Below are 16,465 nucleotides of genomic sequence, written 5' to 3'. Positions count from 1 at the left end.
ATTGTTTGGTGGGAATGTAGAATGATGTAGCCACTTTGGAAATCAGTCTAGAAATTCCTCAAATGATTAAACACAGAGCTACCATATGGCCTATCAATTCCACTCCTAGAGAGAAATGAAAATATATATGTCCACACAGAAACATTGTACAAGAATGTTTATAGCAGCATTATTTATAATAGCTAAAAAATGGAAACAATCCAAATGCCCATCAACAGACAAATGGATAAACAAAAAGTGTGGTATCCATATAATGGAATATTACTTGGCCGTAAAAAGGAATGAAGTACTGACACATGCTACAGCATGGATGTATGTTTTTAAATACTTTAAAATACTATTCCAGGGCTTCCCTAGTGGCGCAGTGGTTGAGAATCTGCCTGCCAATGCAGGGGACACGGGTTCGAGCCCTGCTCTGGGAAGATCCCACATGCCGCGGAGCAACTAGGCCCGTGAGCCACAATTACTGAGCCTGTGCGTCTGGAGCCTGTGCTCCGCAACAAGAGAGGCCACGATAATGAAAGGCCCGTGCACCGCGATGAAGAGTGGCCCCCACTTGCCGCAACTAGAGAAAGCCCTCGCACAGAAACGAAGACCCAACACAGCCATAAATAAATAAATAAACCCAAAGTTTAAAAAAAAAAAAAAAAAAGCTAATGTTTAAAAAAAAAATACTATTCCAGGAGAAAGAAGCCAGTCCAGAATAGGGAAATCTATAGAGACAGAAAGTAGATTAGTGGTTGCTTAGGGCTGGGGGAGTGGGGCATGGGGAATAGGGGAGTGATACGTAAAGGGTATGGGGTTTCTTTTTAAGATAATGAAAATGTTCTAAAGTTGACTGTGGTGATAGCTGTACATATCTGTGAATATATTAAAAACCATTGAATTGTACACTTTTTAAAATGGGTGAATTTTATGCTATGTGATTTATATTTCACTACAGGTGTTAAGAAAAAAAAAAAAAACAGAGAGAGAAAGCCTGCTGTGAGAGTCCCCAGTTCCAAAATACTAAGTCTCTTTAAAGCCTCATGGGGCAGCCTTGGGTTCAAAGCAGAGGGAAGGTGGCTTCATTACTAATCCCCCCAGGAATGCTAACTCACTTAGAGAGCTGAGCAGAAGGAAAAAGACTACCAGGGTAAGGCAGTAGGGGTCCCTGGATGCAAACTGCTCAAGTCTGCTCTGCTCAGCTCCCCTCCCCACAGTTAGTTTTCAAGCATTCAGTACAGGTAGGTCAAGTGAGCTAGGTACAATGCATGAAGCCAGAAGTGTGGTAAGCCCAGTTTACTTAAGAAAAAAAAAAACTTTTCATATCTTACCTTGGCAAACATTGAATTGAGTTGCTTTCCAGAGCCATAGTAACCACCCTGGGAGAGAAAGAGCTTCACTTGTTCTTTCACCTGTTCCTCGTCCAAATGCCAACAGTTCTCATCATCAATGCTGGCCCCAGCTGTGGGGTCAGGGGCACCTGTGAGGAATGGGAATGATGAAATGAATCCCTTGAGTTCCTACCCTACACATTCAGCAGGAGGGGCCCTCTGTGAATCTATTCAGAAACAGGTGGGTATTCTGCCTTAATCTGGGCTTTGTCAATTGTGTGGGCCTAAATAAATGTAAGAGAGCTAATGCTAGTTTCATGTTCACTAAACTCTCAGTTGTATCCTCTTCCAAAGTCTACAAATACCATCCTGGGGGAAAAAGCCCAGAAGGAAATACACAAACATGAAAATAGCGATGTATTTTTTTTTCCCTAAGAGAATGACATTTTTTCTTCTTTTTTGTTTTTCTATGAAGTTCAAATAAGCCTTAAAGCACACATATTATTTTAAAATTAAAAAATACTTTCTTAGAAAATAAAAAATTCTCTTTTTAAAGTTCACTATATGTAGCTTCTCAAGTGGTGTCAACACTTCTAAATTTCTAGAAACTTGCCCCTGGGGACTTCCCTGGTGGCCCAGTGGTTAAGAATCCGCCTGCCAATGCAGGGGACACGGGTTCAAGCCCTGGTCCAGGAAGATCCCACATGCCGTGGAGCAACAAAGCCTGTACACCACAACTACTGAGCCTGTGCTCTAGAGCCCGCGAGCTACAACTACTGAGCCTGCGTGCTGCAACTACTGAAGCCCACATACCTAGAGCCCATGCTCTGCTACTAGAGAAGCCACTGCAATGAGAAGTCCGCGCACCACAACAAAGAGTAGCCCCCACTCACCACAACTAGAGAAAGCCTGCGCGCGGCAACGAAGACCCAATGCAGCCACAAATTTAAAAAAAAGGAAAAAAGAAAAAAGAAACTTGCCCCTGAAGCACAGGCGGAGTTATATACCTGGTGATATAATTTTACAAATTTGCACTCAAGATATCTTTCATATCTAGGCTCACCTCAGCAACATCACTTAAAACAGTTTTAGTTATTTATGCATCCCTCTTCCCTAGTAGCCTGTTAGCTCCTTGCTCACAGTTGAATTACCTATAGCACAGTGCTGGTAATATGACAAGCACCGAGGAAATATTTGTGGAATGAAAACTGAATCTTCTTCTGTCACTTTCTCAAAGACAGAGTCCTATGATAAGTTTTTAGAACCCTGTCTCCAAGTGACAAAAGACTGTAAGTCAATACTCTATAGGTGTGGTCATGCAGTCGGTTACAAATTCATGTTGTGTTTCATCAGTACGTCTACCAACCTTCTTGTACTCTTATATCAAAGCCTTGCTTAAATGAAATCTGCAGAGAAAAGCTGCTCTTCAAAATAAATTTATTTATTTATTTATTTTTGCTGCATTGGGTCTTCATTGCTGTGCATGGGCTTTCTCTAGTTGCAGTGAGTGGGGGCTACTCTTCGTTGCGGCACGCAAGCTTCTCATTGTGGTGGCTTCTCTTGTTGCAGAGCATGGGCTCTAGGCGCGTGGGCTTCAGTAGTTGTGGCACGAGGGCTCAATAGTTGTAGCTTGCAGGCTCTAGAGCGCAGGCTCAGTAGTTGTGGCACATGGGCTTAGTTGCTCCGCGGCACGTGGGATCTTCCTGGACCAAGGCTCAAGCCCGTGTCCCCTGCAGTGGCAGGCGGATTCTTAACCACTGTGCCACCTGGGAAGCTCCTGCTAAGCTTTTTTAGTGCATCTTATTCTCCAGGGAATCAGGAGGGCTCACACATTAATTTATTCTATAAATACTAATTAACACTATAAGCATCCAGTTTATGGAATCTACTATATGCTACTTTTCTTCAAATGTAGTATTCTAAACCAAGTTCTGATCATATCACTTCCCTGCTCAGAAGTCTTCAGTGATAAACTATTCTTAATAAATGAAGTCCAAATTTAGCTTAGCATTCAGGGCCCTCCCTGGTCAGGCCCTTTCATTTCTAACCTTGGCTTTCCTATACTTATGCTGTGTTTCAGCTAGAAACTTAGTATTCGCAGAAGTCAACGACATTTCCTTATGACTTTACTTATGCTTTTATCCTTTACTTCCCTTCCTCTCCCCACAACCTGTTCTTTGGCCAAAAAACACTACTTCTCGTCAATCTTGCCTCAGCTCTATAGTCACGGCTGCAATGAGAAATGGAAACCATAAAGTAAGTATACAGAGAGGCAAATGCTGCCAAAACTCACCTACTGCTTAGTTCACTTGGTAGGACTTTTTTACCCCCTCACTGAATTAGCCATATACCCCATTGCCACCTGTCAAAACTATGTCCATCTTATGCTCATATGCATAAAAAGGCAGTAACACTCTTCCTAGTACTTTATAATTACTTCTCTTAAAGACCTGTTGCATTTTTTTAACATCTTTATTGGAGTATAATTGATTTACAATGGTGTGTTAGTTTCTGCTTTATAACAAAGTGAATCAGCTATACATATACATATATCCCCATATCTCCTCCCTCTTGCGTCTCCCGCCCACCCTCCCTGTCCCACCCCTCTAGGTGGTCACAAAGCACCAAGCTGATCTCCCTGTGCTACACGGCTGCTTCCCACTAGCTAGCTATTTTACATTTGGTAGTGTACATACGTCCATGCCACACTCTCACTTTGTCCCAGCTTACCCTTGCCCTCCCCATATCCTCAAGTCCATTCTGTAGTAGGTCTGCATCTTTATTCCCATCTTGCCCCGAGGTTCTTCATGACCATTTTTTTTTTTAATATTCCATATATATGTGTTAGCGTACGCTATTTGTTTTTCTCTTTCTGACTTACTTCACTCTGTAGGACAAACTCTAGGTCCATCCACCTCACTACAAATAACTCAATTTCATTTCTTTTTATGGCTGAGTAATATTCCATTGTATATATGTGCCAGATCTTCTTTATCCATTCATCTGTCGATGGACACTTACGTTGCTTCCATGTCCTGGCTATTGTAAACAGAGCTGCAATGAACATTGTGGTACATGACTCTTTTTGAATTACGGTTTTCTCAGGGTATATGCCCTGAGAAAAGTGGGATGGCTGGGTCATATGGTAATTCTATTTTTAGTTTTTTAAGGAACCTCCATACTGTTCTCCAAAGTGGCTGTATCAATTTACATTCCCACCAACAGTGCAAGAGGGTTCCCTTTTCTCCACACCCTCTACAGCATTTATTGTTTGTAGATTTTTAGATGATGGCCATTCTGACTGGTGTGAGGTGATACCTCATTGCAGTTTTGATTTGCATTTCTCTAATGATTAATAATGTTGAGCATCCTTTCATGTGTTTGTTGGCAATCTGTATATCTTCTTTAGAGAAATGTCTGTTTAGGTCTTCTGCCCATTTTTGGATTGGGTTGTTTCTTTTTTTGATATTGAGCTGCATGAGCTGCGTCTAAAGTTTGGAGATTAATCTTTGTTAGTTGCTTCATTTGCAAATATTTTCTCCCATTCTGAGGGTTGTCTTTTCGTCTTGTTTATGGTTTCCTCTGCTGTGCAAAAGCTTTTACGTTTCATTAGGTCCCATTTGTTTATTTTTGGTTTTATTTCCATTTCTCTAGGAGGTGGGTCAAAAAGGATCTTGCTGTGATTTATGTCATGGAGTGTTCTGTCTATGTTTTCCTGTAAGAGTTTGATAGTGTCTGGCCTTACATTTAGGTCTTTAATCCATTTTGAGTTTATTTTTGTGTATGGTGTTAGGGAGTGTTCTAATTTCATTCTTTTACATGTAGCTGTCCAGTTTTCCCAGCACCACTTATTGAAGAGGCTGTCTTTTCTCCACTGTATATTCTTGCCTCCTTTATCAAAGATAAGGTGACCATATGTGTGTGGGTTTATCTCTGGGCTTTCTATCCTGTTTGATTGATCTATATTTCTGTTTTTGTGCCAGTACCATACTGTCTTGATTACTGTAGCTTTGTAGTGTAGTCTGAAGTCTGGGAGCCTGATTCCGCCAGCTCCATTTTTCTTTCTCAAGATTGCTTTTGGGGGGGAGCTTCAAGATGGCAGAAGAGTAAGACGTGGAGATCACCTTCCTCCCCACAAATATATCAGAAATACATCTACATGTGGAACAACTCCTACAGAACACCTACTGAACGCTGGCAGAATACTTCAGAACTCCCAAAGGGCAAGAAACTCCCCATGTACCTGGGTAGGGCAACAGAAAAAAGAAAAAACAGAGACAAAAGAATAGGGATGGGACCTGCACCAGTGTGAGGGAGTTGTGAAGGAGGAAAGGTTTCCACACGCTAGGAAGCCCCTTCGTGGGCGGAGACTGCGGGTGGCGGAGGGGGGAAGCTTAGGAGCCACGGAGGAGAGCGCAGCCACAGGGGTGTGGAGGGCAAAGCAGATAGATTCCCACACAGAGGATAGGTGCCGACCAGCACTCACCAGCCTGAGAGGCTTGTCTGCTCACCTGCTGAGGCGGGCGGGTGCTGGGAGCTGAGGCTCCGGCTTCGGAGGTCAGATCCCAGGGAGAGGACTGGGGTTGGCTGGGTGAACACAGCCTAAAGGGGGCTAGTGTGCCACAGCTAGGTGGGAGGGAGTCAGGGAAAAAGTCTGGAGCTGCCAAAGAGGCAAGACACTTTTTCTTGCCTCTTTGTTTCCTGGTGCGCGAGGAGGGGGGATTAAGAGCACTGCTTAAAGGAGCTCCAGAGATGGGCACGAGCCGTGGCTATCAGCGCAGACCCCAGAGATGGGCATGAGACGCTAAGGCTGCTGCTGCAGCCACCAAGAAGCCTGTGTGCAAGCACAGGTCACTGTCCACACCTCCCCTCCCGGGAGCCTGTGCAGCCCGCCACTGCCAGGGTCCCATGATCCAGGGACAACTTCCCTGGGAGAACACATGGCGCGCCTCAGGCTGTTGCAATGTCATGACGGCCTCTGCCGCCGCAGGCTCACCCCGCATCCGTACCCCTTCCTCCCCCCGGCTTGAGTGAGCCAGAGCCCCCCAGTCAGCTGCTCCTTTAACCCCGTCCTGTCTGAGCAAAGAACAGACGGGCTCAGGTGACCTACACGCAGAGGCAGGTCCAAATCCAAAGCTGAACCCCATGAGCTGTGTGAACAAAGAAGAGAAAGGGAAATTTCTCCCAGCAGCCTCAGGAGCAGCAGATTAAATCTCCACAATCAACTTGATGTACCCTGCATCTGTGGAATACCTGAATAGACAACGAATCATCCCAAATTGAGGAGGTGGACTTTGGGAGCAATGATATATATATATTTTTTTCTCTATTTGTGAGTGTGTATGGGTATGCTTCTGCGTATGATTTTGTCTGTATAGCTTTGCTTTTACCATTTGTCCTAGGGTTCTGTCTGTCCGATGTTTTGTTCTTTTTTTTTAGTATACTTTATAGCACTTGTTATCATTGGTGGATTTGTTTTTTGGTTTGGTTGCTCTCTTCTTTCTTTCTTTTTTTTTTATTACTTAAAAATTTTTTTTAATAATTATTTTTTATTTTAATAACTTTATTTTATTTTACCTTATTTTATTTTATCTTCTTCTTTCTTTTTTTTTTTTCTCCCTTTTATTCTGAGCCGTGTGGATGGCAGGCTCTTGGTGCTCCAGCCAGGCGTCAGGGCTGTGTCTCTGAGGTGGGAGAGCCAAGTTCAGGACACTGGTCCACAAGAGACCTCCCAGCTCCACGTAATATCAAACGGCAAAAATCTCCCAGAGGTCGCCATCTCAACGCCACGACCCAGCTCCACTCAACAACCAGCAAGCTACAGTGCTAAACACCCTAGGCCAAACAACTAGCAAGACAGGAAAACAACCCCATCCATTAGCACAGAGGCGGCCTAAAATAATAATAAAGTCACAGACACCCCAAAACACACCACCAGACATGGACCTGCCCACCAGAAAGACAAGATCCAGCCTCATCCACCAGAACGCAGGCACTAGTCCCCTCCACCAGGAAGCCTACACAACCCACTGAACCAACCTTAGCCACTGGGGACAGACACCAAATACAACAGAAACCACGAACCTGCAGCCTGCGAAAAGGAGACCCCAAACACAGTAAGTTAAGCAAAATGAGAAGACAGAGAAACACACATCAGATGAAGGAGCAAGGCAAAAACCCACCAGAACTAACAAATGAAGAGGAAATAGGCAGTCTACCTGAAAAAGAATTCAGAATAATGATAGTAAAGATGATCCAAAATCTTGGAAATAGAATGGAGAAAATACAAGAACCATTTAACAAGGACCTAGAAGAACTAAAGAGCAAACAAACAGTGATGAACAACACAATAAATGAAATTAAAAATTCTCTAGAAGGGATCAATAGCAGAATAACTGAGGCAGAAGAACGGATAAGTGACCTGGAAGATAAAATAGTGGAAATCACTACTGCAGAGCAGAATAAAGAAAAAAGAATGAAAAGAATTGAGGACAGTCTCAGAGATCTCTGGGACAACATTAAACGCACCAACATTCGAATTATAGGGGTCCCAGAAGAAGAAGAGAAAAAGAAAGGGACTGAGAAAATATTTGAAGAGATTATAGTTGAGAACTTCCCTAATATGGGAAAGGAAATAGTTAATCAAGTCCAGGAAGCACAGAGAGTCCCATACAGGATACATCCAAGGAGAAACACGCCAAGACACATATTAATCAAACTATCACAAATTAAATACAAAGAAAACATATCAAAAGCAGCAAGAGAAAAACAACAAATAACACATAAGGGAATCCCCATAAGGTTAACAGCTGATCTTTCAGCAGAAACTCGGCAAGCCAGAAGGGAATGGCAGGACATATTTAAAGTGATGAAGGGGAAAAACCTACAACCAAGATTACTCTACCCATCAAGGAACTCATTCAGATTTGACGGAGACATTTAAAGCTTTACAGACAAGCAAAAGCTAAGAGAATTCAGCACCACCAAACCAGCTTTACAACAAATGCTAAAGGAACTTCTCTATGCAGGAAACACAAGAGAAGGAAAGGACCTACAACAATAAACCCAAAACAAGTAAGAAAATGGTAATAGGAACATACATATTGATAATTACCTTAAATGTAAATGGATTAAATGCTCCAACCAAAAGACATAGACTGGCTGAATGGATACAAAAACAAGACCTGTATATATGCTGCCTACAAGAGACCCACTTCAGACCTAGGGACACATACAGACTGAAAGTGAGGGGATGGAAAAAGATATTCCATGCAAATGGAAATCAAAAGAAAGCTGGAGTAGCAATTCTCACATCAGACAAAATAGACTTTAAAACAAAGACTATTACAAGAGAAAAAGAAGGACATTACATAATGATCAAGGGATCAATCCAAGAAGAAGATATAACAGTTGTAAATATTTATGCACCCAACATAGGAGCACCTCAACACATAAGGCAAATACTAACAGCCATAAAACGGGAAATCGACAGTAACACAATCATAGTAGGGGACTTTAACACTCCACTTTCACCAATGGACAGATCATCCAAAATGAAAATACATAAGGTAACACAAGCTTTAAATGATACACTAAAGAAGATGGACTTCATTGATATTTATAGGACATTCCATCCAAAAACAACAGAATACACATTCTTCTCAAGTGCTCATGGAATATTCTCCAGGACAGATCATATCTTGGGTCACAAATCAAGCCTTGGTAAATTTAAGAAAATTGAAATCATATCAAGTATGTTTTCTGACCACAATGCTATGAGACTAGATATCAATTACAGGAAAAAATCTGTAAAAAATACTAACACATGGAGGCTAAACAATACAGTACTTAATAACCAAGAGATCACTGAAGATATCAAAGAGGAAATCAAAAAATACCTAGAAACAAATGACAATAAAAACACGACGACCCAAAACCTATGGGATGCAGCAAAAGCAGTTCTAACAGGGAAGTTTATAGCAATACAATCCTACCTTAAGAAAAAAGAAACATCTCAAATAAACAATCTAACCTTACACCTAAAGGAACCAGAGAAAGAAGAACAAAAAACCCCCAAAGTTAGCAGAAGGAAAGAAATCATAAATATCAGATCAGAAATAAATGAAAAAGAAATGAAGAAAACTATAGCAAAGATCAATAAAACTAAAAGCTGGTTCTTTGAGAAGATAAACAAAATTGGTAAACCACTAGCCAGACTCATCAAGAATGAAAGGGAGAAGACTTAAATTAATAGAGTTAGAAATGAAAAAGGAGAAGTAACAACTGACACTGCAGAAGTACAAAGGATCATGAGAGATTACTACAAGCAACAATATGCCAATAAAATGGACAACCTGGAAGAAATGGACAAATTCTTAGAAATGCACAACCTGCCCAGACTGAACCAGGAAGAAACAGAAAATATGAACAGACCAATCACAAGCACTGAAATTGAGAATGTGATTAAAAATCTTCCAACAAACAAAAGCCCAGGACCAGATGGCTTCACAGGCGAATTCTATCAAACATTTAGAGAAGAGCTAACACCTATCCTTCTCAAACTCTTCCAAAATATTGCAGAGGGAGGAACACTCCCCAACTCATCCTATGAGGCCACCATCACCCTGATGCCAAAACCAGACAAAGATGTCACAAAGAAAGAAAACTGCAGGCCAATATCACTGATGAACATAGATGCAAAAATCCTCAACAAAATACTAGCAAACAGAATCCAACAGCACATTAAAAGGATCATACACTGTGATCAAGTGGGGTTTATCCCAGGAATGCAAGGATTCTTCAATATACACAGATCAATCATTGGGATAAACCATATTCACAAATTGAAGGAGAAAAACCATATGATCACCTAAATAGATGCAGAAAAAGCTTTTGACAAAATTCAACATCCATTTATGATAAAAACCCTCCAGAAAGTAGGCATAGAGGGAACTTTCCTCAACATAATAAAGGCCATATATGACAAAACCACAGCTAACATCATCCTCAATGGTGAAAAACTGAAACCATTTCCACTAAGACCAGGAAAGAGACAAGGTTGCCCACTCTCACCACTATTATTCAACATAGTTTTGGAAGTTTTAGCCACAGCAATCAGAGAAGAAAAAGAAATTAAAGGAATCCAAATTGGAAAAGAAGAAGTAAAGCTGTCACTGTTTGCAGATGACATGACATAGAAAACTACTAGAGCTAATCAATGAATTTGGTAAAGTAGCAGGATACAAAATTAATGCACAGAAATCTCTTGCATTCCTGTACACTAATGATGAAAAATCTGAAAGTGAAATTAAGAAAACACTTCCACTTACCATTGCAACAAAAAGAATAAAATATCTAGGAATAAACCTACCTAAGGAGACAAAAGACCTGTATGCAGAAAATTATAAGACACTGATGAAAGAAATTAATGATGATACAAATAGATGGAGAGATATACCATGTTCTTGGATTGGAAGAACGAACATTGTGAAAATGACTATACTACCCAAAGCAATCTACAGGTTCAAGGCAACCCCTATCAAATTACCAATGGCATTTTTCACAGAACTAGGACAAAAAATTTCACAATTTGTATGGAAACACAAAAGACCCCGAATAGCCAAAGCAATCTTGAGAAAGAAAAACAGAGCTGGAGGAATCAGGCTCCCTGCCTTCAGACTATACTACAAAGCTACAGTAATCAAGACAGTATGGTACTGGCACAAAAACTGAAATATAGATCAATGGAACAGGATAGAAAGCCCAGAGATAAACCCATGCACATATGGTCACCTTATTTTTGATAAAGGAGGCAGGAATATACAGTGGAGAAAAGACAGCCTCTTCAATAAGTGGTGGTGGGAAAACTGGACAGCTACATGTAAAAGAATGAAATTAGAACACTCCCTAACACCATACACAAAAAATGAACTCAAAATGGATTAAAGACCTAAATGTAAGGCCAGACACTATCAAACTCTTAGAGGAAAACATAGGCAGAACACTCTATGACATAAATCACAGCAAGATCCTTTTTGACCCACCTCCTAGAGAAATGGAAATAAAACCAAAAATAAACAAATGGGATCTAATGAAACTTAAAAGCTTTTGCACAGCAAAGGAAACCATAAACAAGATGAAAAGACAACCCTCAGAATGGGAGAAAATATTTGCAAATGAATCAATGGGCAAAGGATTAATCTCCAAAATATACAAACAGCTCATGAAGCTCAATATTAAAAAATCAAACAACCCAATCCAAAAATGGGCAGAAGACCTAAACAGACATTTCTCTAAAGAAGATATACAGATTGCCAACAAACACATGAAAGAATGCTCAACATAATTAATCATTAGAGAAATGCAAATCAAAAGTACAATGAGATATCATCTCACACCAGTCAGAATGGCCATCATCAAAAAATCTATAAACAATAAATGCTGGAGAGGGTGTGGAGAAAAGGGAACCCTCTTGCACTGTTGGTGGGAATGTAAATTGATACAGCTACTATGGAGAACAGTACAGAGGCTCCTTAAAAAACTAAAAATAGAACTACCATACGACCCAGCAATCCCACTACTGGGCATATACCCTGAGAAAACCATAATTCAAAAAGAGTCATGTACCACAATGTACATTGCAGCTCTGTTTACAATAGCCAGGACATGGAAGCAACATAAGTGTCCATCGACAGATGAATGGATAAAGAAGATCTGGCACATATATACAATGGAATATTACTCAGCCATAAAAAACGAAATTGAGTTATTTGTAGTGAGGTGGATGGACCTAGAGTCTGTCATACAGAGTGAAGTAAGTCAGAAAGAGAAAAACAAATACCGTATGCTAACATATATATATGGAATCTAAAAAAAAAAAAAAAATGGTCATGAAGAACCTCGGGGCAAGACAGGAATAAAGACGAAGACCTACTACAGAATGGACTTGAGGATACGGGGAGGGGGAAGGGTAAGCTGGGACAAAGTGAGAGTGTGGCATGGACATATATACACTACCAAATGTAAAATAGCTAGCTAGTGGGAAGCAAGTATACTCCAATAAAGATGTTAAAGATATATATATATATATATTTATATATTAAAAAAAAAAAAGATCGCTTTGGCTATTCAGAAGACCTGTTTTCATTTTTTTTTACGTTGGAATTGTGCACTTCTCATATATACCCAACTAAATTGAAGTTTTTAAAGACTAGTGTACAGATTCATTTTTATACCTCACAGTGTCTGGATCATTACAGCACTGAGTTAATATTTATAGAATGAACAAACATTTGTCCTATTGACCACCTTGATTTAAGCTCCAGGTGGGCAAATAATATATCCTATACTTCTTCTGTAAACTGAAAGTGGCAAAGAAAAACAAATACACTCCTTATCCTTAAATATTTGTTAATAACAGCCATTCATTGAATGTTTCCTCCACGCCAGAGTCTAAGCACTTTTTATACACATCCCCACTAGAATGTATGTTCCTTGTGGGCATAAATTGTTTTATTTCCTGGTATATTTGCAACATGTGAACAGTGCCTGTCACATAGTAGATGCTCAATGAATATCTGTTGAGTATATTCCAGTGAACTCTCCCAACAACTCTATGAGGTGGCATTATTATCCTAATTTTAAAGCGAAAACAACTAAAGCTTATACAGGTAAGTAATATAACAGATGGAAATTATATGAGTTAGAATCTATATGTTGGTCTCTCTTCAAAGTCTTGTTCTTCACTACAAAGCTATACTTTGGCCTCTAGCCTCATATTGCTGTGATCTACCACCTGGTTTCAGACCCTGAATGTAAGCTGGATGGTTTGTCTGAAAATAGCCAAATCCTTTCTTGGTTTATTCTACCACACAGAATATAGGGTAAGTCAGAATAATGCATTTTCCGCACAGTGAAAATAACAAGAGTTCTCACCAGTACAGTGATTCTCAAATGTTAATCACTTGGGGTTTGTTGTTAAAAATGCAGATTACGGAGTCTCACTTCTGATTATAGTTTTCACTAGCTCTACAGAGATGCAACTGAGATAAAATAAAATAAACTAGGTATAAACCAAGGATTGGGCCTCTGAGTACCTTGCTGATGAGGAAAGAATAGCAATGGTGCTCCGAAAGCAAGGGGCAGAGATGGTTTGAATACCAATTCTTACCCTTGGGTGGTCCAACTAGAAAAAGAAAAATCAGGAGCAGGACCCAGTCTCCCAGGGGAGCTAGCCTTAGTCAACAGATTGGAGGTGTGGAGTGACACCGCCTCTAAGGATTTGAAGGGGTATGGAGCAAACTGGTGCATCTTTTGGGCCCAGCTGGTGGTAGTAGCAGCAGCTGTGTAAGAAATCAGGCACAGTTTATTAATACCGAGTGTGCACATGATGGAAAACTTCTGGGATAGTGCAATTACTGCTGGAATACCAGGAGGAGATTTTGAAAATGAGAGCTCAAAATTATAATAACGGCAAGCAGTGATTAGGCCCCTACTATGTGCCAGGCACGGCATCAGGTACCTTACATTAGGCTAGGATAAGGCAAAGCCTAGAGAGTTATTAACAGTAAAATTTCACCTAAAACTTCAAAAGGGTTTGTTTATCTGATAGCAAAGAAAGGAAGGTAAACAGCGTAAATGTTTTCTGGTCTATAAGGAACCCAGGAGACCAGAAACTGAGCTGCCAAAATGGGTGCTTGCAGAAAAAAAAAGGGAGTAAGTCAATATTTGAGACGTCCAGGTAACAGTCTATATGGAGCTGGTGTGGCTGTTGAAGAAATCAAAGTCATGGGAGTTCCCTGGCAGTCCAGTGGTGAAGACTCGGGTTCTCACTGCCGAGGGCCTGTGTTGGATCCCTGGTCTGGGAACTAAGATCCTGCAAGCCTTGAGGCATGGCCGTAAAAAAACCCAAAAGGCCCAAGAAGGATTTTCTAAGACATTTCCGTTTATTCAATATTTATTGAGAGCCTCCTATGTGCCAGGGGCCTGTGCCAAACACTGGATAGACAGTGTTAAATAAGCAGACATAGTCCCTGTCCTTGTGGAGCTGATAGACTAGTTGGGGAAAGCGATGTCAAGCAAATAATCACCCAGGTACATATCTTTGTGTAAAGAAAGGTCAAATAAGTTTTCCCCGAGAAAGTGACATTTAAGTGAATAATTGAGGAATGAATAAGAGTTAGCCTGGCAGAGAGTGGAGGAAATACTGTGTGTATTTTTTGCTCAAAAAAGCATGAAGCCATAAATCATTGTGGTAATTAAGTACATCTATAACAAGGGGGAGAGGATAGGAAGAGTATTCCAAGGAGAGGGAATATCATGTGAAAATGAAGGCAAAAGCCAGATCATGCAAGGTTTTGTAGGCCGTATGAAATTTGGATTTTACCCTAAGTGCAACAGGAGGCCATTGAAGGATTTTAAACAAGAAGTGATATGACAAAATCTGTAGTTATAGAAAAGTTACTTTGGATGGCTGTGTGGAGAATGGAATAGAAGGGAGCAACAGTGGATATGGAAAGATCAGTTAGAAGGCTCTAGTAGCAATTTAGGTGGGAGATTATAGTGGTTTTATTTAGGGTGATGACAGTATCAACAGAGAGAAGTGGAAAATGATGAAAGATATTTGAGAGGTAAAATTAACAGGTCTTGCACTGGAATGCATGTGGATTATGAGAAAAAAAGTGTTCTATCATAATCCAGTGGCTAGATGATGGTGCTATTTATTGTGCAAGTTTGAGGAAGAAGATAAATTCATGTTTGGATATGTTGATTTGGGGATGTCTTTGATATAGAATAGTCAGTTGGATATAGGAGAAGTAAATCTGTGAGTCATAATACATAGATGACATTAAGGTAAAGGAGGTAGCTGAGATTGCCTGCAGAGATCATATAGAATAAGAGGAGAAAATTTAAGACTAATTTTTAAGAAATAGCAACATTAAAGGTCAGATATCAGAGAAGGGTACAGCATTTAGGAATGAACAAATAAGAACAAAGATAATCTTAACTAGATAAACCAGGCCTGGAGTTCACAACCAGCTTCTCTAGCTCTCTCACTAACTCCCAGGCAAAATCTTAAAAAAAAATGATCCTTTGGTTAAAAACAAAAGATAAATATATCCCTATATGTGTTCACTGGTTAGAACATTTTAGTCTTTTTATAAAAAGAGATGAGTATGAAACTAATTACCCTCAGTAGTGGTAAAGTGGACTTGGTCAATATAAATGATACTTTGACATTTTTGTATGAAAATTTCCACAGGATTATAAGATAAACGATAACAAGTGAAGATAAAATAAAAGGATGTTTTATAAATAATTATTAAACAAACTATCATGTGGGTTGAGGCTCCAAGTTAGCATTAAGACTGTAACAGTGAGACCTGTCCTGAGGGAACTGATAAGTCTGTGGAATCAATTTTTCTTTCATTCTTAAACATCCTTTTTTAAATTATAAAAACAATACATGCTTATTATAGAAAATATACTAAAGAATAAAGAAAATAAAAATCCACTCATAGTGCCTCCAACCATAAGTTTCCTTGTTAATATCATGGTGTATTTTCTTCCCGTCTTTTTGTTCGGTACATACACATATGTGTATACACATATGCATGCATACAAACACACAAACAGCTTTTTAAATTAAATTTAGAAATTTTAATTGAAATATGAATTATGGAAAGTGCACAAATCTTAACTGTAAAGCTTGATGAATTATCACATAGTGATTATGATAACTATCACTGAAGTCAAGAAAACAGAATACTACCAGCAGCCTAGAAGCCCCTTTGCAAACACCATCTCCCTTCCTCTTCTCCCAAATTAACCACTAACCTGACTTCTAACACTAGGGACTTGTTTTTGAACTTTACATAAATGGAATCATACAACATCTATTCTTTTGTGTCTGGCTTATTTCACTCAACATCATGTTTGTAAGATTCACTCATATTATTATGTTTAGCAAAACAATTTATTTTCATTGATATATAGTATTCCATTACATGAACGTATTAATTTATTAAGCCATTCTACTGCTGATGGACATTTGGATTGTTTCTATTTCAGGCTCTCACAAATTATGCTACTCATTTCCACTGGGTAGACATCTAGGAGAAGAATTTCTGGGTCGTAGGGTACACACAGGT

General features: G+C 39.8%; 1 protein-coding gene and 1 long non-coding RNA gene across 2 annotated transcripts in view; one reads left to right on the top strand and one right to left on the bottom strand.

Moving 5' to 3' along the window:
• ZSWIM5 (zinc finger SWIM-type containing 5) overlaps positions 1 to 16,465 on the bottom strand; it is a 260,279-nt gene that overhangs the window by 51,433 nt on the left and 192,381 nt on the right. Inside the window, exon 3 of the mRNA XM_082364339.1 lies at positions 1,317 to 1,465. Within this exon, the coding sequence (XP_082220465.1) occupies positions 1,317 to 1,465 (149 nt within the window). The remainder of the gene's footprint in view (positions 1 to 1,316; positions 1,466 to 16,465) is intronic.
• Positions 1,459 to 16,465, top strand: part of LOC309615886 — a 51,224-nt gene continuing 36,217 nt past the window's right edge. Inside the window, exon 1 of the long non-coding RNA XR_014237124.1 lies at positions 1,459 to 2,916. This is a non-coding gene — a long non-coding RNA (uncharacterized lncRNA). The remainder of the gene's footprint in view (positions 2,917 to 16,465) is intronic.

This window comes from Balaenoptera borealis (assembly GCF_965194805.1).
Source record: "Balaenoptera borealis genome assembly, chromosome: 1".
NCBI classification, from domain to species: Eukaryota; Metazoa; Chordata; class Mammalia; order Artiodactyla; family Balaenopteridae; genus Balaenoptera; species Balaenoptera borealis.
The sequence above is the reverse complement of the archived record's forward strand: the minus strand, read 5'-3'. Positions and strand labels throughout refer to the sequence as shown.